Raw genomic sequence first — 23583 nt, 5'->3', positions numbered from 1 at the left:
GGGTAATTGCCAGGTTCTTGTGGCCTGGTTTGGCCTCTGTTGGGCTGGGCTTGATGGATCCTTGGTCTGACCCAGCATGGCATGTTCATTTGCATCGGGCCGCTCGGAGGACGTCCCAGCGAGAGCATGGCTAATTCATCCTGCTATCTACGGAAAACACTGTTTATGGAAAGCAAACTTGCTTTTATGGCCTGCAGTATTTAACAAATACTTTATGATTTTTCTCATTTTTGGCATAGAAGGGAGTGTTGAATACACTGAGGCCAACATTTAAAGGCATTTCACCTTTAAGTGTTATTTTGAGGGTAGAGGACAGGGCTTGACTGCCAAAAGCATTGTGTATTTCACTAGGATTGGGGGGAGGAATCAAGCCAGCAGACCTGCACTGCAGTTGTGGTTTTTTTTTTTAAACAGCATCAGCACCTAACTGGTTATATCCTTTGAACATAGCTGGTTAAGGATAAATTTATTTGGGTATATGTACCTGGATAACTTTGAAACCCATCTGGCTTTATTGGATCATGCACTAGCCTTCAGGGATAGCATTGATATATCCTAAAATAACATGTAGAAAACATACGCAAAGGGCCATATTAAAGTGAGCATATCCATTAGGACATATATAGTCCCTGCATATGCCTTACTGGATGTTGTCCTGACCCCCTACGCCTCTAAAAGGCCAAATACTGTTCATTGAAAACAAGACTTCTCTTTCACTTCCACTCCCACCCCTAGACTGGTGTGACAGCAGGAAGAAAGCTGCCTACCTGCATCCTGCTGCATGACTGGCCTGCTTTAAAATGGCGCAATTTGAACCACACATTGCAAGTATGCTCAGTGCAGCTGTGGGCTTTGAAATTAGCATGGTAACAGCTAATGAAGTAATTACCATACTAATAACCTGTTTAGCGTATGCAGATGCCAGAAAATTTAACATGCTCATATACACATCATATACTGGTTTGGCCTGCGCTAGGGTTTTTTTTTATTTTTTATGAACATTTCTAGTCCATTGATCATAAGAAATCTTGCGCTCAACAAATCACACAAGAGACAATTTTCAGTGTTACAAAAATTGTGTATATAAAATTGGGATATAAGCACACGTAGTCCTTGTGCATGTAAGTGAATTTCAGGTCAAAAGTATGCATATACTTACCATTTTGCATGTACTTCTATGTGTGTAAAAAGAGTACATTTTCAGTATTTGGCAAGCAATGTATGTCCACCTAACATGGGCACTTTTACACCTGCTATTCAAGATGCAGAAATGAAATGGCACAAGTCCTGTCTGCACTGCAGTTTTTGGATAAGAGGTGGTGGTGGGTTCAGGGTGAACTGATGATTAAAAGTACACGCACACATTTTCATAAGCAGAGTACATGCATACATTATACAATACCTGCTACCACACAAACTTATTTCCTTCATTTCATATACACACACATACATATTCTTTTAGTAAATAAGTGCACAAACTATGCAGATCTTTGCATTAAAAAAATGTGCATGTCATGACACATACACATGTACTTTTGGGGCGGAGATACCAAGATAAGTACTTTATAAACTGTGCAACTGCCGCCACAGAGTTTATGAAACACAGCCTTATTCCTTAAATGCACCAACTTATGCACGCTATTGAAAATTACCCTCAAAGTACAATCATATAAGAAACGTATCATAAGAAAGGATGACTGTGTTGTTCAACATGTATGTTAAGCCACCTTAATGGTCACACTAAGGTTGGCAATTAATAAAGGCCCCTTAGTTACTTAATACACTTTGGGCTAGATGCACTAAAGGGTTTTTTTTTTCCATTTTGTATTTATAGGAAAAATGTATAGTATGAAGGCCTATTTATGAAGCTGGAAACCAGAAACCACAAAGTAGCTATGCTGGTCTTCAATTTATCAATGCAACAAATCGAGATGTCTTTATATAACAGTGAGCTGTATTGATTTAATGATAATTTTATTTTTTTTTTAACTATTTAACAGGAATTAAAGTGCTTTGTTTTACAATGTTTTCCAAATTTAACCTTCCCACCTGCCTAACAAAATATACATATATGTTACATAAAATATATACAGGAGCTGCAATTATACATTCATAAATTCCTAAAAAAAGAAAATGACCACTTTCTTGGTTTTTTTGCAGTCTTAGGTTTAACATTTTTGTAAAAGCATAAAAACTGTAAGAAAATTTACATCAATTTTTTTCTTTTAATATTCACTATTATTTTACAAATCCTCTTCTCCCAAAGACAAAACTGGGTTTGAACTTTAAGTTAGCTGGGATGCCGCTATAACTGATTCACTACATCAACAAATTCTCCAATGTACATAAAATTCAATAGAGCACCACTACGGCAAAGAAAACAGTTTGCCCTACATGACGATAATTTTTCAGTTGGAGAACTTGAAAAACATATTTATGTTACAAGAGAATGCTATTGCTCTTTTCTTGAGCATTTCCTCTGACCAACGGGGATGAACATGCAAGAACAAATATAGTATTTGGTGCTGGAACAAGTTTTTGTTATTTTAGCATCACTTCAGTAGCGAATGAGTATGGTGAAATCTGCAGGAAATGCCATTGTGCTATGTTGAAACCACATGAGGAACAAACCTGTAAAGAAGCAATGTTAAAATAACTGTGCATCTAACATTCTCAAAAGAAAACAATTTGAAAGTTCTGTTTTCTGTAATTCAGGGGATAGTGGGTAGTTCTAGATCCACGCTGTCAGCCACTTTCTGTTTGCTGGAGCCTGTTAGAGACATTAAGGTTGGGACCTCAGATAGGTTTAGAGGGGAGGGCGTCAAGGGTGAATTAAAGAGAAATGAAGTCTTCATTTTAAGAGCTATTTCATTCCCAGTAGGGAGAATCCCTTAGATCTTGAATATTATATTTTCATGTAAGCTCTGTTAAAGTGCTGCTTATAATAGTAGTAGCCAAATAAGTTTAACAATTCAGTCTGCAGTTGAAGCAAACACATTTATTCATATCCCTCTTATCTCATTTTACGCCTGAAGAGATTATAGTATTTTAGATCCCAGTAAATTGGGATGCTGCTTACCATACAGGCATTCCCATGATTCATGAAAGGTATGCGTACAACACGAACCACCATGAAGAAGCAAAAAAGTTTTCTATAAAAACTGTAGCCGCATTAAAAGGTACACCTTTTATTTAAAAAGTGGGAAAATGTAAGAAATAAAATATAATAAATAGGACACAGAAAGGACTAAAATCAGAAGCTACAGAGGCAACGCACACACGTTTATGTCTGGAAGGATGTAGCTACTACTGGTGCCCTATGGCTTTCTAGAGAGGACATGATGTTCTGTTTATTCTCTGAAAGCGACACACATCAATCTACTTAATTTACTTGAGGAATAGCTATGTATTCATATATTTTATGTTAATTTAATTATTCTTAAAGAACTATTTAATATAAGTTGATACCTTGTGAAAAGAAAGTACCAGGGGAATAACTTGTAGGAGTCCCCAAGCCACCAGTTTTGATAGCATTTAGTCCTTTTTCACTTCCCATTCCTACATTGTATGTGCCAGAGAAGAGATCTTTTATGAAGCACAGTAATTCTTGTATAATAAGCCTTAATTCTAACTGAAATCTTATCTGTACTGCCCCTCAACATAAATCTTGTGCAGTATTTATTATAGCAAAAGTTGTATGAGAGTTTTGTTCAATGCTGTAACCAACACAGCTGTTTCTCAGTCTGTGTTGTACAGAGGGAGCACTGGCAGGTTGCTTTATAATTTGCTCACTCAGCTGCCGGGCTGCCTTCCTTTTATAGCCACTTTCACTCTGAAAATGTCCTTCTGTGAGGCGTGGAAGCCATTATGCAGTGATTAAACCATGTTTCCTTTGCAAAGGCAATCACTGGATTGCTGGCATCCAAAAGGGAAGATGTTTGATTAGCTACTGTCAATAAACAAAGGGATAGAAATGCAGTCTTGATTGGACTAACTACAATAGTTGTCTTTTGTTATGTGCTTTTACCTTAGATGAGTACACATTTACTTTAAAGAGACTTTGTACCTGTTTACACTTATTGCTCAGTAATACTGCCAGTTAACTTTTTTTAAAGTAGAACAGCTCATAATTAATCACATTGTGCTTGGCACTGCAGTAATACATATTTGCAGTGCCAATTAGTTTCTAGAGCATTTGTATATACTAAAAATGTGCAACAGTGAAGCACCGTATGGTGTTCTGTACTTTCTATGCTTCTAGGGGCACTAATGAAGTAATCATATTTAACAGGTTATACAGAACAACACTTTCCAATAGTAGTTCTGTTTTTAAAGGCACATTACATAAGCAGCAGCAGAAGAAACACTGTAAGGCTTCTCAGATATAAGGCTGATGTACCTTGACTCCAACTTCACTCATTCACATAAGGAATCCTCACAGTGTTACATCTCAGTATAACACTGAAGAGGCTTGATGCCTGTGATAGCCCTCCAAGAAAGGATCTAGTCTTCACTGGCAAATCACAGAATTCATAATTATTGCTTGTCATTAGATACAGCAGAGCCACACATCAGTCAGGTTTGTCCAAATGCAAGTGGGACACACTGATCTTCTTAACATTTCGACTACGTAATCAAGTTTCATGCATCTAACAATCAGTTGTAAAGTGATCCTGCAGTACAACTTCTGGTTTATCTGATCTGAAAGTTATGCCTACTGCATTATGGCATTTTGCCAAACAGTAAGGATGAGGGGAGCGATGTATGAACAATATATGCAATGGCTAGAAATATGGAAGGAAGCATGCAGCCAAAGACTGAACACAAAAAAGAAAGGTTTAACATTAAAAAGGGAAAATAACACTTGAAGCCAAGAAATACAAAACATTTCTGGGGGCAAGGAAAGACATTTTAACTATTCTTTCTGGATGTGTCTGCCAGAGGCATTGCAGCTTTATGGTTCCAATGTTATAAAATATTTTATTAAATAATAATTATTCAGCAATTATAAACAAAATAACTTCAATATTACTTTTTTAATTTTATTCCTCATATTTCTTTTTCCTGAGCAAAGTAAGCAGAAAGATTTCTAAAGCTCTTCCTACTCAGTTATTCTCACTACTACAGACCTAAGTAAATCAGGGTGCTACTATACTGATAACCACCATGAACCCGTACTGACAACAAATCAAGACACCCAAACTGTGATCAGCAGGAAAGGTTTCTAAAATCAAGTAATGTGAATACAATAAAAAGCTGTAGAACTTTCATTTAAAAAAGAAAAGAAAAATAAAATCTGTGAAGAAAGAAGACCTAGAAAAAAAAAGATCAGCAGAGGGAAGACAAACAGGAATGCTGATGTTTCAAGGAGCTAAGTATCTAGAATAAAATTACAAACAAAATAAATAAGTTAACTAAGTAAAGATTATTTATAGTACACAACACACCTGCAGTTTTCCTCTTGTGTGTGAAGACAGAATCTTAGGTATCAAGTTTTTCTTGCCTCAGAAAGGAGAGTGGCACAATTCAGTACAGCAGCACTATTCCCATTTGAGAGCAGCTCAATATGGCTGAAAATATTTGGCCAACATTAAATTGTTTCTTTGTCAAAATCTATCAAAATTTATGAAAAATAATATTAACATTTTGAAGCTTTCTTGTTGAATCAACTTTGAAGTAGCAAACAATTTTTGATTTTAATTCAATGAAATACAAACATTCATCCATCTATAAGCTTCTGCTTGTTCCTGCATCCCTTAAGTTAGGGATGGCAAATTCCAGTCCTTCATGTGTCACTAAACAGTTCAATTCTCAAGACAGCCATCTTAAGCCAATTATCCTGGTTGCCGAATCAAATTATGCAAGACAGCCCATCTTAAGCAAATTATCCTGGTTACTGAATTAAACGCATGCAAATATATTTTATTGTGGAAATCCTACAAAATAAATCTATTTCTGGCATTCAAGGACTGGAGTTTGCCATCTCTGCCACAAATAAAGAAATCATTTTATATACAGAAATACTGTGAAATAGGAGCAGAAAGCAGGATAGGACCTAAAGAAATTCATGAAAATGTATTTTTCAACACTGTACTTTCAGATATGGTTTGAATTTTTTTTTTTTAACAAAAAAATGTTCATATATTTTCATAATAAATGTGAGTAGCTGTGTACTTCAATGCATTTCTTTTTCTTAATAAATTCTAACTTCCTTTAAAAGTCAGTTTTAGTCTCATAAAAACATACACATATATATATATAATTTCACAGGTGACTAGCACATTACAGTTCTTTTGTGCAATTCCATGTAGTTTGTGTGTGTGTGTTCACAATCAACCATACCATCTCCCTATAATTCACTAGAGAGCTAATTTGGCACCATAGAGGTATACTTTTGAAAACTGTTAGGAATCCTAGCACTTCAGAAAAACATATCAAAACCATGTATCTCACTAAAAGAAAGTGATATTGTCTGGTAGTAATACAATTTCAATGTAAGTTTGGAAATGAGTCATTCAGAAAGGAAAATACCCTAAAAATTTAATATTAAAATACATCCATAATCTCATCTGAAATTATTCTACAAGAAGATTTGAAACCATAAAATGTAAAAATGATGCAGATGTGTAAGGAGTCTATACATGAACATAAATAGAAAGCACATGGTCCCCACACCAATGACTATGAAAACGTGGATTTTTCAACATAAAGTGCAAAGAATGGAGTATAGCTGTTAAGAGGCTGCTTCTGTTTGCGTGAAGAAACAAAAGCTGTTTGAAGAATATGACTAGAATTGTTTTTGAAGGGTATGCAGCCTTCAATTTCTGCTTTCTGATTTTGAAGTTTCCAGTTGCTCCTCTACACTGTTCTGAAATTCACTCTGATCTTCTGCCGTCTCGCCTTTAACTGCCAAACTGATGACTTTCAACCATTTCTGTTTCAGTTCCTCATTGTCCGCGGCAAAGCTGTGCACAGACTTGGACTGACTCAGTTTGAAGCTGTGAGGGAGGTCTGCACTCTTTGGTGCATCGTCCACTAAGTAGCCAAGAAGTGGAATTGTTGCCTGGGCTTTCACATCCTAGAAATAAGACATTTTGTTTATATTTAATAACTATTCCTTTTTTCTATGCAAAAAGTAGACAATTTTTTTTTTACTTTTTCTGATCATCAATTAAAGAGAGAACATTTTCAGACTCAGAACTTTATTTTCAGATGTTAATCCTCAGGATCATTGTTACCAGGTACCAGCTTGTGTACAGTGTAGCTGAGATTCTGGGGAACTGGGCATTGGCTCTGAGACTAGATCGTCGCTAGGGTTGTCAACACCCCAGTTTTACCTAACTGATCCAATCCTAGTTTTGCCCCACTGCATGAATGGAGTTGTTCTGATTGTTCCACTGATTTCCCTTAAATAAGCAGATCTATAACTTCATTCATGTGATACGGAAAAACCAGGGACAGATCAGTCTGTTTGGTCAATCTGGAGTGAGGTGGCAAACCCTAATCACTGCACACACTTTCCCCTATAGCTGCAGTTTTCTGAGCAATATGTTTGAGGGCACACTGTTCAACACTACAGAGGAGCAGGAGAGGCATGGAGATCGTAATAAAAAAACAGGGGCAGCGGAACACCTCTTGGGTTGGAGGAAGGGAGTTTGGTTGGCCCCCTCAACTCTTTCCCATAAGATCTGCCCACAGCTCCCATTGCCAGTTTCTTACTTTACATTTACAGTTAATCAGTGACGGATTTAGGATATTGCTACCCCAAGGCAGTGTTAGTGCTGTCGCCCCCCCCCCCCCCACACACACACACACAGGGCAACAGAGCAGAAGGTCTAAGTCACAGCTTTCTTTACTCTGCTCCAGGCTTACCTCATCCTCTAATGTTTTCTTTATTTTTATTTAACAATACTTGTTTACTCATCACATCTGAATAGCCAGTCATTTACAGTCCAATTTTAAAAGGGCCACGCATGTAAAAATGGGGGGGGGGGGGGGGGGATTAAGCACGTGGCTGGGCCTTGTGCACGCCGCACGCATTTTCAGAAAGAGCCTGGCCATGCACGTAAACCCTATTACGCGCCAAAGTACCAGGCCTCTCCAAAGAGGTGCACCAGGGGGCGTGGGGGGGGGGGGGGGAGGCCGGGACAGTGCCATCAGCCGCTGACCCAAGGAAGCGCGGACAGCCGGCCGGCGCATGGAGGTTACTTCAACTCAGAAGCTGAAGTAGTAAAACAAACAAACAAACAAAAAAACCTAATAGGGGGTGGGGTCAGGAGGAGAGGGGAAAAGGTAGGAAGGTTAGATAGGGGTATAGGGAACTAGGGAAGCCCTACTCGCGTTGCTGCGTGTTGCTTTGTAAAATTCTCCCCTTCCTGCGCATGAGAGCCACGGGCTGCCTGCACATGGGCACGTGGCCTACGGATTTTATAACATGCGCGTGCATGTTATAAAATCAACGCGTCTAGGTGCCCGCATGCGGGTCTTAATATTGACCCCTTATAGTACAAACATAAAAAACAAAATAAAACACAAAAAGAAATAAAATAACATTCTGCAAATAAGTTAAAATTGTGATTGCCATGAAGGGCAGGAGGAGAAGGGCTGGAGTAGGTAGAAGAGCAGTTTTTCTTTGCTCTGACCTTTCCATCCTCAATCATCCCTTCTTATTGCCTGCACTGGGAGGGAGGGGCTAAAGCAGGAAGTAGAAGTTTGTTCTCTGCTGAGAGATTCAGTACAGTGGAAAGGCAGCAAGTTTTGAGCATCCATGCCTGCAGTTGATGTCATTCTTTTTTACATACATTCTTCATTCCCAGACCAACCATTAAAAAGCATGATTCAGAAAACCAGACATAATGTTAAAAGAGAAAACAATAAAAACAGCATTACAATAGAAATGTCACTAGTAAGTGACTATTCCACAAATGCTCATCGACTGGGCAATAAAATCCTAGACTTGCAGACCCCTAATGGTGGAAGCAGACTTGGACATTGTTACTGTTACAGATATAGTTCACTGATTCTCATGATTGGGATATGACCACCCCAGGCTATAACTAGTTTAGGAAGGATAGCGAGGACAGAAAAAGGAGAGTAGCTCTTTATGACAAAAACAATATCCAAGCAACTGAATTGCAAGGGACATGGAGCAGAGAAGCATTATTATTATAGACTGTCCTAAAAAAAGAAGATGGTGCAACCAGTTTTACTGGTGTGATCTTCAGGCCACCAACTCAAACAGAAGAACTGGACAGAGATCTGATCGAAGACATCCAAAAGGTGGGAAAGAAGGGAAAAGTGTTGCTCATTGGACATTTTAATCTGCCGATATGGATTGGAATATCCCTTCCCTGGAATCTATAAGCAGAGAGATAGTGGATGTCCTTCAAGGGGCTCTACTCAAATAAATGGTAATGTGACCCATGAGGGAGGGTGTGATACTCGACATAGTGCTCACTAATGGGGATAATGTCTCTAATATCCAGGTAGTGATCATCAGATGGTATGGTTTGATACTGTGAACAGGATACAGAGATGTCACAAGAACACCTGAGTTTTGAATTTCACAAATACAGTGACCCAGTATGTTCTTAAATGACATTCCTGTCATGCACTATTTATTTATTTATAAAATTTATACACCGCAGTTTACACTGTTTGTTCAATGCGGTTTACAAAGTTAAAAATCACATACACAAAATAATAAAATAAACATAGAACAAAAAACAGAATAAAAACTATATTTATTTATAAAATAAATAACAGTAGTAACTGGGTTATTAAAGCTGTTGCGTGCCCTGTCCGCGCAAGATTTGATGACCTTCGGCGAGAGGAAACTCAACCAAAGATGAGATTTGTGCAATGTTCTCTCAACCTAGCTTGATGTTACCCAGGTAGAGAGTCCATCAAACTAGGTTGAGAGAACACTGCACAAACCTCATCTTTGTGTGAGTTTCCTCATTCCGAAGGTCATCAAATGTTCACAAGAGAGCACTGTTCTATTCTTATGTCTCACTTTGAATGTCAAAGTGGCCCCTAACCCCTACACTAATACCTAAACCTCACCTCGAGTGACTAGGTGGGCCTCATATAGAGGTATAAATACCTACCTAGTATGAGGGCATTATGGCTAGTCTCTCTCTCTCTGTGGTTGTAGGAGGGCCCTGATAGCTAGGCTGGATCTCCAGCAGCTTTAAATGGTCCCCCCAGTGGTTGTACGTAGGAAATATAACAATTCTGGCACTTATTGCAAAGTGCAAAAAAGTTATCACAATTTGCGCTAATACCTATGTGAAGTGCACTTTGTGGTAAACTGCCTATTACCATAAAACATGCCCCTTTTCCTATCGCATGCGATATTTAGTGCTTTTTGATAAATCCAGGCCTTAGATTGTAAGCCCTCTGGGGCTAGGGAAATACCTACGGTACCTGAATGTAATCTGCTTTGAAGTACTGAAAAAAAGTGCAAAAAGCGTAATTTAAACTTCTAAATAAATAAAAATAAATAAAAAATATCATCCCCAGTTAAAAGAACTAGAATTTTACAGTTGTGTAAAAATAATGTACATGTTACTTTTCTTCAGGAAACTCATCTGCCCAAAGATGAACATCTTAAGTTGAGAACAGACTGGGTGGATATGGTGGATTCTGCTCCTTATAATTCACTAAGTAGGGGGGGGGGGTGTACATTTTAATCATAAATCTTTCCCTTTTAATATACAACAGACAACTTTCTCGGATCTGGAGGGAAGATATGTAATTATTATGGGTTCTCTTTATGGCAATGCTTTCACTCTAATAAATGTATATGGTACCAATAGTGGACAGGATGAATTTTACAAGAGCTTGGCTTCCACTATTGTCACATATGATATTCACTCTTTAATAACTGATGGTGATGGAATGCCTACCTTAATCCTGAAAAAGATTGATCCATCTGTAGGGCAACCATTCCAGTTTTATCAGAACTTAGTAATATCCTGTTACTTGTTGATTTAAAAGACTATTGGAGGAGATGTAATCCGAGTGGAAGGGACTATACATATTATTCCCCTAGGCATCAATCCTTCAGCAGAATCGATTATTTTCTTGGAAGTTCTAGACTATCTTAAAAAATTACAGATAGTGATATTTTACCGAGATGCCTATCTGACCATAATGCTATTAGCATTGTAGGAATGGGTTTACTTGGGGCCCCAATGAAAGTAGGTGGAGGTTTAATATATCTTTCTTGAAGGACAAAGCATTTGGGGATATGGTGAGGGAAACTATTTTGGAATTTGTCCATATTCATCCAGCTGATGATTATGACCTAGTGTTAAGGTAGGAGATTCTTAAAGCAGTATTGAGGTAAAGATCATTGCTTTTGCTAGTCATCAAAAAAGGATACGGTAAATAGAAAGATCTTATTACAAAGAATGAACTATTGGAAGGCAAATACAAATTGCAAGGAAGTCTTAAAATATATAGAGAACCTACTTTGGTTCATGATGAGCTGAAAAAGTTACAAGTTTCTCAAACTGAGAGGCTATTTCAATATGGTAAAGATTCTATGAGTTTGGTAATAAGTCTGGAGCTGTTCTAGCAAAACTGACAAAGCAATCTCCATGGGAGACAGTTATTTTTAGTATTAAGAGATAAACTGGAACCTGTACAGAATGTTCCTCTGGATATTAATCAAAGTAATAAACTATAAGTAATAAATTATAAGCATTTTGGAACCATTTTTCAAGCTTCTACTCTGCCACAGGAGAGGCCTCTGAGACCATAATTGATGGTTTCCTTGCAAAACTAGGCCTTCAGACTCTACCTCCTGAAGCAGAAAAAGTCGATGGATCCCATCATGGACTCTGAAGTATTCTCAGCTATTTCTGCCATGCCTTTACCGAAGAGTCAGGGCCCAGATGGGTTCCCGATGGATTTCTATAAGGTGTACTATGAACAACTATTTGCCCTTATTAAACATTTATTTGTGGGTATGAGCACGCTTGCTGACTTCCCTGGATCTATGACAGATGCTTCTATTACTTTAATTTATAAAGCCAGGAAGAACCCTTTGGACTGTGCCTCGTACAGACCCATTTCCCTCATTAATACAGATACAAAAGACTTGGCAAACTTTTTACAGCTTCAACTAGAGAGAGTGCTCTGTTTACTTATTCACCCAGATCAAACTGGCTTCATGAAGGGAAGATCCTCAACTACAAATGTTGGGTAACCAATATCATTCACCTGGCTAGGCAAAGGGGACAGTCCAGACTGGTTATATCGGACGCAAATAAAGCATTTGACAGGATTTCCTGGGTGTTTTTTTCTGTCCTTTGATGCTTTGGGGTTCCTGAGGAGTTCCTTATCTGGATCAGGGAGTTACAACGATCTCCCAGGGCTATGGTTATTACAAATGGTATGCAATCTGCCCCCTTTTTTGTTCAGAGGGATACTAGGCAGAGCTGCCGCTCTCTCTATTACTTTTTCACCTAGCCTTGGAATCCCCGCCACATATGATCAGATCCTCTATAGACTTGAATGGATTTCTTTTTCATAAACAGACACAAAAATTAACAATTTATGCCAACGATCTTATTTTATTTCTTATTGAGACTAAATTGGCTCCTGAGTTTCTGCAACTTTTGACGGAATATAACACAATGTCGGGTTATCAAGTTAATTATACTAAGTCACAGCTAATACCAATGGGACCTAAAAGCAGTTACTAGACTGCTTGTCCAGATTTCTTTTAGTTCAGAATATTTTTTGATACTTGGAGATACAGATTTATGATAATGTTCGGGATTTATTTAAATTGAACTATGAACCTCTCCTAAGGAAGATTCGCTCTGACTTGGCCAGATGGGATACCTCGCCCATTTCAATGCTGGGTAGGGTAAATTCAATTAAGATGATAATTTTACCAAAATCTCTTTCAATAGATTCCATGTGATATGCCTCAAGTTTTTTACATTATTATGTGGTTATCTTTCTTTTATCTGGAATACAAGTATTTCGAGGATTAAAAAGGAAACTCTGCAGATGCCCAGGGATTGTGGTGGGCTTGAGGCCCCTGACTTTTTTTTATATATTACCTTGCTGCTAGACTCCTGCATCTTAGGAGATAGTTTGAAGCGGAGGAGAGTTCAGTCTGGTGCAATTTGGACCAGTGTCAAGCTTAAATCATAATTTGGTCAGTTCATTATTTTATCCAGCTGGGGCTAATAGTCTTAAGATTGGCAGGAGGCACCCTGTTATTTTACATTCCCTTAAAATATGGAGACAAGTTTTGAAAATTGGTTAGAAGAGATTTATTCTCCATTATCTCCCTTATTTGCAAATGACCAACTCTTGCCTATGGAAATATGGTTTAAGCAGGGTTTAAGATTTTAGGATCAATTATGTATGGGATCTTCCTTTGTTACCTTTGAGGATCTCAGGGGTAAATTTCATTTGTCAGTACATACTCATTTCATTTACCTGCATATATGTAGACTGACTTTTGTGTGGACTATGGAGAGAAATCCCTCTGCAAAAGAAATCTTATTGAAAAAATATTAATACAGAAGGGACCTGTGTCCAATCATGAAATTATATTTCATTTAGAGTTTGTGCAGCGAGACAGATACTATTGCATCGCTTATTTATTTATAACTTTTCTATACCGATGTTCCTGTAAAGTATACATATCGCACCGGTTTACATCAAAACTGAATGGTCGCCATGGGGCGGATACAATGAAACATGTGATATAATAAAACATGAACAATGGAATGAGCTCCGGTTACAATTAGATGAATCTGATTGGCAACTAATTTGGGGAACAGAAGCAAGGATATCTATCTGTAAAAAAAAAAAACGTCATGAGCTCATGTATAAATTATTACATAGAGTATATAGATATCCAATGTTCTTTCTAAATTTAGCTCTAGTCCTTACTGGTGGCAGTGTGGGGGGCCCTTGGTACCTATTTACACATGTTGTGGGACTGTGGTTAAGGTACATATGATTGTGGGGAGAGATACATATGATTGTTCAGGATAGAGCTGGTTCCTCCTGTGATATGATCCCATAATTATGCCTCTTGGGGTACTGGAGTCAGGTGGATCTGGACAAGGACAGACAGCAGTTGGTGGGTCTTTGTTTACATGCTGCTCGACTTACTATTTCCCTCTTTTGGAGAGATGTCCACAGCTCTCTTACTGGTACACTACTCTAGCAGAGATTGCTCTGATGGATAAAATAATTTATATGAATCAGGATAAGGCTGTACACTATAATGCAACATGGGGAGAGGTATTGCAATTGGAGACAACGTACTAGTCAATAAAGATGATATTCATTTTTTATTTTTTGGGAATGTTTTATAAAGTTCTTTGTAGGGACCTTGTAGTTCTCCTCTTAATGGACTGTATTGGGTTTATGTGTGGTAAATATCACTGTATTTATGTGCTTATATACTGTCATTTTAATTTTTCATTGTTGACATGTTTCAACTGTGGAAATGTGGGATGTATCAGAGTATGAACTTTGTAGTTATAATGTTCTTTGTCTTTCTGTGTGTTTCTATAAATAAGTTTTAAAAAGAAAAATAACATGCTTCTCTTTCTTCCAAACACAAGTTTGCTCACCTGTTGCGCACCATACATGTACAGCACAAGGGCCTCATGCTTCGGAATAACACACCACGTTTTCTGCCAAGGCTTTGATTTTTCCATATACTGAAGAAAACTACAAATGACACTGTTTTCTGAGACTTCTGCAGCTTCAATCTGGAGAGGACAGAGAACAGGCGAAATAGAGCATATGTTGGATATATCATTAATATAATACTAATTAACATAATACTATTAATAAAATAATTATTGTGAATTGAAAAACTATAAAACAGCTTTGGTTGCTAATGGATGAAATCTGCACTATGACCTCCTAAGGTGGCAACTTTATGACACCATCTTCATGTTATTAGGACTAGGTAAAAGCACTAGTGGGAGATCACAAATCTGTAAAATCAATAAAGATAACCCACTATTAGAACAGAATGAAGGAACTCCAGGTCACAGTTTACCTAGACATTACTATACGTCTATGCAGAACTGAGCACGACTCAGTGTAGTGCAGATGAGTGGGAAACCCCTACACCTGGCAGAGATGAGGAAAAGCTTAAGAGATGGGATGGTGCATCCCAGTGGAGATGGTGTAGGCCAAAACACTAACGGAATTCAAGAAAGCCTGGGTTAAGAATAGAGGATCCTTAGATATGAGGATGTGAGAATAAAGCCAGAGTGTGGATAGTTTGTGCAGTATTGCATCAGGAATGGGTAGATTAGATGGGCTTTGCCATCCTTATCTGCCATTTTTTCCTGTGATGCTTTGGTGGTAACCAACATGAGATTCTCAAATATAGCAGTAGTATGGAACCCTAAATATAACCCTGAATCAAAGCTAAGGAAGGTGTGTAATAGGGTGCAGTAATAAAAACAGGGACATGTGTAAGAACATTAATGGATCCAATTCCCTTTCAACAGTCTTTAAGCCAAAAGCCAGCAAAGAATCTTGGGCAAGATTTTCTAAAAATGATTTTATTTTTTTGTAATAATTGCCTTTTCTGGGGATTCCATTGGTCCACCTTTGAATTTCTTTTTGAAAGCAAAGGGAACCCACAATGGACAAACCATTTGTATGATTCGGTGAATAAGGGTATACCTCTCTTATTCTCATGAGTAAATGTAACTTATCCAATCTAGAGTTAGCATCCTTAATTATAAACAAGATGACATTAATTTGGGATGCACTCATCTTGATGGCAGTCAATAATTAAAATTTGGTTACCTAGCCCATCACAACCACAAGATAAGCTTTCTTAATCTCTCAGAATGCACGGAATCCTCTCTTAGCAATACAAAGGATATAAGCATTAATTCTTACTTCCAAGATTCCTTTCTTTTTCTTTTCTTCGCTGTCTGTGCATCCACTTAAAATATGGTAGCAATCTTTGCAAACTTTGTTCAGTTTGTTGCTGTCATACTGAAGTTGAGCTTTATAATCTGAGCATTTCCAACAGACCACCTTAAATTAAAAAAGCCAAGATGAAACCAGTAGCTCGCATCTGTTCATAAACGGTACAAAAGGGGTGGCTCAATGGCAGTACGGTGCCTTTTGGAAGTTAAATACTATTTTATTTCAAGTATGCTTAACTATGCAGCAACTCAGGATGCATGCATTTAAAGAAAAGTTTGGTAAATGATTTATTCAGCTTTTTTTTTTTTTTTTTTAGCAGCGCAGTCAATGAAGCAGAGCAGAGAGGCCCTTAACCACCTGTCACCATGGGATCTTCAGTAAATTGCTTTACCTCCCTCATTTCAGATTAAGTTCTTCTTAGAAGGGACACTATAACCATCTAAGTTATCATGGTACTATGAAATAATAAACATGTACTTTTTGCTCAGATTAGATAATCTTTAGCAATGTTCTAAAGTATCCAAGGATGTATTTGTTTTCCCCCTGAATTCACCTATTCAGGTGATAACAAGTAGCTCAGAAACCCCAAAGGAAGCCCATTGTTCACTTTACTGATTTTGAATCATTGAATGACTATATTATACTGAAGAAAAAATTGACTTGGAATGTTGTTATACCAGGAAACATCCTTAACAGAATCAATGGAATTTTGCCAAATAATTCATCAGCACAAGTAAATGAAATGTGAATATTGTGCAATTCCTGCCTTGAAAGCTTAGGATCTAGGATTCTCTGGGCTTAGGCAGTTCTTAACAGCTTTTACTGCCTCTCAAAGAATGGTGAAATCGGACACCAAAATTTTACATGGTAATATGTGCATGCAGAACTCTGTTCACTTACTAAAATACTGCAGGGTGCTTACGAAATCATAAGCCTAAACCAGTGACTAAACAGTCCAGTTTTTCAATAATCTATTAGATGGTTTCATTATTTTTTCATGTTAGGGAACGAGTAGCCAGAGGCCAATATTCAATAGGCCTTTTAGAGGACAAGATATCTACCTACAGTTAGCCGGATAACTTGTCCAGTATATTCAGCGGGATAAACGTCCAGCCATTGATTGAATGTGGCTGGCTAGGCCTAAAGTTATCCCATCTCATATGGCTGGATATCTTAAGAGATATCCGGGTAAGTAGTACATTTTAGGCAAAAACAAGTCGCAGGCCTCCCGGCTGATGCCCACCCCCTCCTCTTCATGTATATACTCCCGCCCCCTCTGCTATATAAAAAAAAAAAAAAAGCTGTCCACAGCTTTGACACCTTTCAAACTTTAAACATTAATAACAAAATTGCCACCAGCCCAGATCTCCCCCCTCCCTCCCCACTAAAAAACCTTTACATTTCCCTCCTCTGCCTCCCCCGTCTCCCACCCTCCTTTTTCATGCCGGGATCACTGTTCTCTGCGGTCCCAGTTGCTTCCAGCGTCATATAGGTAATAACACTATAAGCATACTTTTTTTTTTTTTAAAGATATCTGGGTAAATAGCAAGTTATCTAGCCACATGAGGCTGGATATAACTCAATATTTGGTTAAGTTAGCCGGATAACTCTAACCTTCCCAGGAACGCCCCCAAAATGCCCCTTTTTTTTATCCAGCTATAATTTAGGTGGATAAGTGGCTGAATGTGCCACGTTTGTCATTTAGACAGATAACTTTTGAGTTCTGTTTAAATGGCTTTGAATATGAATCTCATAGGTTCTATGGGAAATTTGTGGCACATTATTGGAATATTTTTTTTCTTGATGCTCTTTCCCCACAAGAGTTGGAAATCACATTTTGCCAATCCTGCAAATGCTGGAGGGAAGGAGGTTGTTGGGAGGGAAATCAAAATAGCCGCCAAGTCTCATTCATTAAACTGGCTATATCTTTATTATTAATGGTTGTAGAAGAACCATTCATAGCTGAAATTAAAGGTCATTTTATAATGTTTATATAGCATCAAATTGATGAAAACAATTCAATTAAAATATTATATGTTTCAAATACTGAAGTGTGAGTAGCCATGAAAGCAAGTATACTGGATAAAGAGTTATAAGAATAAATATCAGCTAAACACCATGAGGCTAGTATTCAGCACCCATTTGTCCAGCTGGACAAATGACTGAATTTGACAATCCTGCCACACTGACCGGATCCGAGATACTGAATAACGTGCTATCTAGCTAAACGTTTATTTAGCTAGATCAGGAGCATGGTGAGGGCATTCTGGGGTGAAGCCATTTATCTGACCAAGTTAACTGGACAAATATCAGTTTTCGGTATTATCTGACTAACATGGCTGGTTAAATTTAGGGCAGCTAAATAGCAGTCCTAAAGTTAGCCAGATAATCTTATTTGGCTAATTTTAAAATAGATATAATTAAACAACATGCTTATGTTTCTGAACATCCTAGCTAACTTTCCTAGCTGGCCAATGGCTGAATATGGACTTCTATGCATAATATGCCAAAAGAAGTTAAGTGAAGGTTTATTTAAAAAAAAAAAAAAAAAAAAAAATCAAAAGTGGGTTTTAAACAGCATATAAGAATGGGCTAAAGACAGTGCCATATCCAGTTTGCAACTGCGTGAAATCACCTTAATTTATTTATTTATAGATTTTTATATACCGATGTTCATCAGAGATATCACCTCGGTTTACAGTATAACAGGAAAACATACGCTTAAAAATGTTACTAGGTAGCAAAGTATTGTAGCACAAGAGTTAAAGAAAAGGAAAACTTGTCTTAGCGAACCTGAATTACAAAGGCAATAATCAAATTGCCCACATTGATGCAAACCCTGAGGGTATTTTTTACCCATGCAATTTGCATGAATAATCAAAGCTAAACTAGATGGGTAGTTTTGCTTTATTGCCCCTGGAAAGCAAAAATAATCATATTTGTTGCTGCTTTCTCTGTGGGTAATATTTTTGTCAGAAACTATATTGTTACATAGCCCTCTTTCTCCCTGCCACTCCAGGAATGCCTCTGAACAATGCAGGCAAAATTAGCTGCATTGCATGACAATGTGGGTAATTTGCCTGCAATGAGCCTGGGAAACTTTCAAAGCCCCCATTTCCACATGTGAAGTGCTTTTTACCTACAGAAACGGTTTTGAAAATTGCATTCTCTGAGGTCCAAATTCAGTTATGACAGTGAGCGAAACAGGTTATCTTAAATTACTTAAACATGTTTATGTTGTCTGAGTTGGACTACATGTATTTGCTGCGCTTAGGGGGTAATTTTCAAAAATGACTGCAGGGTTCTGTGTGTAAAATTGGTATGTATGTATGTAAGTAGCCTCTGTGCATGGTAAGTGACTTTTCAGAAGGGCATGAGCACACACATACCATTACCAATGGGTAGAAAAGTATGTGCTTACAAAGAGGGCGTTCTGGGATGAGGTTTGAAGTACATGCTCATTTACATATATAAACGGAGTACATGTATACACTATCAACCATGAGTGCATGCTTTACACACTTACTAAACAAGTTGCAGATACTAAACATTTTTCAGCAGTTTTTGGGTGGGGGTTCTGGAACAAGTGGTGGAGGATGTGGGTAAACTGGTGAAGGTCTGGGTCAGCTAGTGGAGATCTCGAAAAACCGGTGCTTGGAGAGAGGTGCACAAGTATTTTCATAAGCAATATACATGCATACATCAGCCAACTTTATAAAATTCATAAACCAAGTATTATTACACGCATGTTACAATTATTTTAACACATAAAGCAAATGCATGTACTTTTATAAAACATGTGTAGAAACTATGCAGATACCTGGCCTTAAAGAATGCATGTGTTCTGAAACATATGCACAAACTTTCAGGGTTGTGACATGTGATATTTTATAAACTGTACGATTCAAACATAACTTTAGATACACCTACTTATGCATGTATGTTTGGAGTTATACACACTATTGAAAATGATCCTTCTAAAGTGCATAATATTAAAGTATGTCAACGTAGAAAAAATGAAGCCCATATTCAAAAGCATTTAGCTTGATAACAAAATTTATTAGGGGCATCAGTTTAGTGGAAATTTACCAGAAAGGTTCCAGGAGGCACTGCTAGGTCTTGAAACTGTCTCTGAAATTGTCTCACACTTAGATAACTGAAAGACAAATGTATCTCTTTGTAGTTTTAGGCAACACAATGAAGAGTTATAAAAATTGCATGTCTTCAAGGTCAGTTAGAGTTCTCAGGATGTTTAGGAATGTAATGTCAGCAAATGTTTTTCACCTTGTGATCTTAAATCAAAGGAGTGCTGTTGTAATGACCTGGGCAAAAGTGTATTTAAGAAAAGACAATTGGATACCTGATTAAGTCAGTCTCTCAAAGTTAGCAGCTGACTTCCTTACGCGCATAAGAAATAAAGGCTTTTGATCATTAGAAATACACTGTCTCCGTTAACCTCGTGTCCTTGGTAAACTTCTATGTTGCAGATGGTGCATTGTTCCGGGAAACGAAGAGGGGATGCTGGCCTGAAGTAGAGCAGCCGGAGAGAGGACGCCTGCTGACCTGAAGCAGGACAGCACAGCCCGAGAGCCCCTCTCTCCATTCGAACGGAATTACAAGACACAAGATCCCTTAAGGTATTTATCCTTTTCTCCTTGTTTTTTTGTGCTGTACCATTTGTATTGCACTAACATTGAGACCTTTAAGGGAAATGTGCTTACTTTTTGCACTATTATGTCAGAATTACAAGGTAATGGTCTGACATAGCCGGCGGATTAATAAAGGGAGCAGGGCTCCAGGAAAAGGAATTTAGGGAGTTAGACTCCCAGGAAAAATACCGGGCCCGGTGGATTACAAGGAGGCGAAATCCCTGGGTATACAGCCTAAGATAAATAGGCTGGGGCAGTCTAGACTGACCAAAATCAGGGAGATGAATTCTCTGGGAAAGTCTAGACTGCAATACAGGGAGACGAATTCCCTGGAAATATAGCCGAGGAAAAGGCTAGGATAAGTATGGGAAGTGCACCCCTGCTTATGGTATAAAAAAACAGAAAAAGAAAAAAAAGAGAAAAAGGGGGACAAAAAGACAATAAAAGTACACCATAAAAAGTAAACGCTAGAATAGAAAAGGAGATACCAGATTTCTGGTGAAATCTTGAATACACGGAGTATTTGACACGAAAGGAGAGTGTCTAATCTGACAAAGGATTGCTCATAGAAAAAAAAATAGAAGATTTACCTAGCAAGGAAATACCAGAACCACCATTAAAAACCCCTGCCCATTATATGTGGAAAAATTATGGGCCAGAAGCAGTCCAATGTATGTTTGAATGGCATCATGCCACTAAGGGTGTATTTCCAGCTGAAGGTACCTTTAATTTAGAAAAATTAGGGCAGTTAAAAGAATTTTTAGTTTTGAATAAAAAAGGTTCCTTTACAATTTCTGCTATGATAGTTATCTGCTTCGGCGAACCAATCTATGTAAATAGTTGTTCCTGTTTTACTCCTAAAACTACTCAGGCTTCTTTTCTTATCCCAGTTCCTGCTTCCCCTGTTTTATTGTAACTTTCTTGCTTCTCTCCACCTGTTAAATGTTAGGTTTTCACTCCCCTTGTTACTTGTAAACCAGCATGATGTGATTCTATCATGAATGCCAGTATAAAAAAAGCTTTAAATAAAATAAATAAGAGAAAGTTACACTCTGCACACTGTTACAAAATTCACTTTCGCCGAAAAAGCTGTAACAATCAAGAGGTTGTTTTTCTGTTAGATGGTTCGCTCAATCTCTGCATTAGTTACAGCTCCTGCATATAGGGAAATGGTGTCTATTAGGATGCAGGGTATTTTAGAGGACTGCTTATATATCAATTATGAAAGTGTTATGACTGTAAATAAACTAGTAGTTGAAGAATAAAGTGAAATATGTTTCATCTATTAGAAATTCTAGAGTTGCTTCTGCAGTAAGAAAGCGTTTTTACTATTTGCCTTTATTCTGGATATTATCTATTGGCATTCCTGCTTCCTGCTCTGCACTATAGAATTGTGAGACATTTGTGCAAAATGTACTCATCTGAAGCTATTTTCACATAACAATTAGATTTAGAAAAGCTATGAGTATTTAATTTATTACTAGAAAAGGATGAATTGCTTTTCCTTGTTTCAGAATTAAAAAGAATTCCTATGGGAGTTAATGATCGATTGTTTTTCTACAGTTATTAATCATATTCAGAAAGTGACCAAAAAAAAGAATGTGTGTCCTATTGCTGTTAAAGCTGGGATCATGTGTAAGTCTAGCACTAGTCCTGGTGACCAGGCTTTGATAACATGTCTGACTGGACTAGTTACTAACAGTTTAATGTTCCAGCACAGTTACTGAACCAAATAAACACTCTAGACTTAAGGGAATTTATAGCATTAGGATAAAATTCTGATTTGATTTCAGAGATCGTTAACTGTCTTTTCCAGAGAAGGGTGGCAAATGTCAGAAACTGTTTGGGGAACATAGCGGCTCTTCTATTGGGGATATTGACAATTTGATTGCTGAAGAAGCAATTACTAGTGTTAAAGTTTAAAACTTGAAAGGACAAGGCAGTTAAGGGATTAGCAGCAGAGAGAAAGGAGGGCGAGTGGGGGAGTCAGGAAAGTGTTTCTCTGGAGAAGACACAAACAGAGGAGAAAACTCCATTCAATGAATTAATCTTTCAGTTTAAAAACAGATTTAGCAAGAATGTTTAGTTTCGTTTACAGTGAATAAAAATCTGTATCTTGTCAGTACAGGGAATATAGAATTGAATGAGCTCTTCCTTTTTGGAAAGAGTTTTGTTTATTTGAACATGGTGTTACTACTGTAAGTTTTTGCAGGTGCGAGTAAGTGTAACTGATGGAGTAAGTTATGTCATGGTAAATTTTTATAGAATGTGGATTCCTGATTTTACTTCTCTGGCTAAACCATTGTACCAAATACTTAAGGGTTGTTGCTGCAGCAGCCCTGATGGTAGAAAGATCTCAATCATTAATTCTGTACCACCTTTTGCATCTCTGTTTACCACACACTTTGTTCACAGTTTTAAACCATGCAAAGATCCAGGTAATTACCTTGGAACGCATGACGAGGTATGAACTCCTTTTACAATCAGGGAATATTATCTTTCATCATTTCATCACTGTTCTGCCCTCACCCCTACTACTTTACTACCAGAAATAATTTACTTAGAAACTCCGGACCATGATTGTGCAATGCTAATAGAATGTGAACTGCAGCCCCGGGAAGGTTTAAGGGCTGGCAGTAGTTAAATGTGCAGGGCATAGCAAGGAAGATTCAATTGTAGCCAAAGGGACTAACTTGGCAGACCAGGCAGCCAAACATGCAGCTCTGACCAACAATACTGTGGGAATTGCAGGATGCCACTTGTTAACACATACACCACATAGAGAAAACAAAGCCTTTAATATTAAAAATTTGATTCAGTGGCAGGCACAGGATAAGGATTATTGAAAGCTGTGGGCAAAAGGAGGGGCCACTGTCCAAAATCATGGACAAGATCAAGTATGGTTTAGCCCAAATGGCGAAGTAGTGGTCCCCTGGCATATACTGCCCCATATCTTACTTTCTATATACCAGGCATCCCATGCAGC

At 37.8% G+C, this 23583-nt stretch overlaps 1 protein-coding gene across 1 annotated transcript in view; it reads right to left on the bottom strand.

Annotated features, from left to right (window-relative positions):
- Nucleotides 1-1957: 1957 nt before the first annotated feature.
- Nucleotides 1958-23583, bottom strand: part of FGD4 (FYVE, RhoGEF and PH domain containing 4) — a 494296-nt gene continuing 472670 nt past the window's right edge. Inside the window, 3 exon segments of the mRNA XM_029600028.1 lie at nt 1958-7078; nt 14619-14759; nt 15916-16056. Coding sequence (XP_029455888.1) covers nt 6818-7078; nt 14619-14759; nt 15916-16056 — 543 coding nt within the window. The 3' untranslated portion in view covers nt 1958-6817.

This window comes from Rhinatrema bivittatum, chromosome 4, assembly GCF_901001135.1.
Source record: "Rhinatrema bivittatum chromosome 4, aRhiBiv1.1, whole genome shotgun sequence".
NCBI lineage: Eukaryota > Metazoa > Chordata > Amphibia > Gymnophiona > Rhinatrematidae > Rhinatrema > Rhinatrema bivittatum.
The sequence above is the reverse complement of the archived record's forward strand: the minus strand, read 5'-3'. Positions and strand labels throughout refer to the sequence as shown.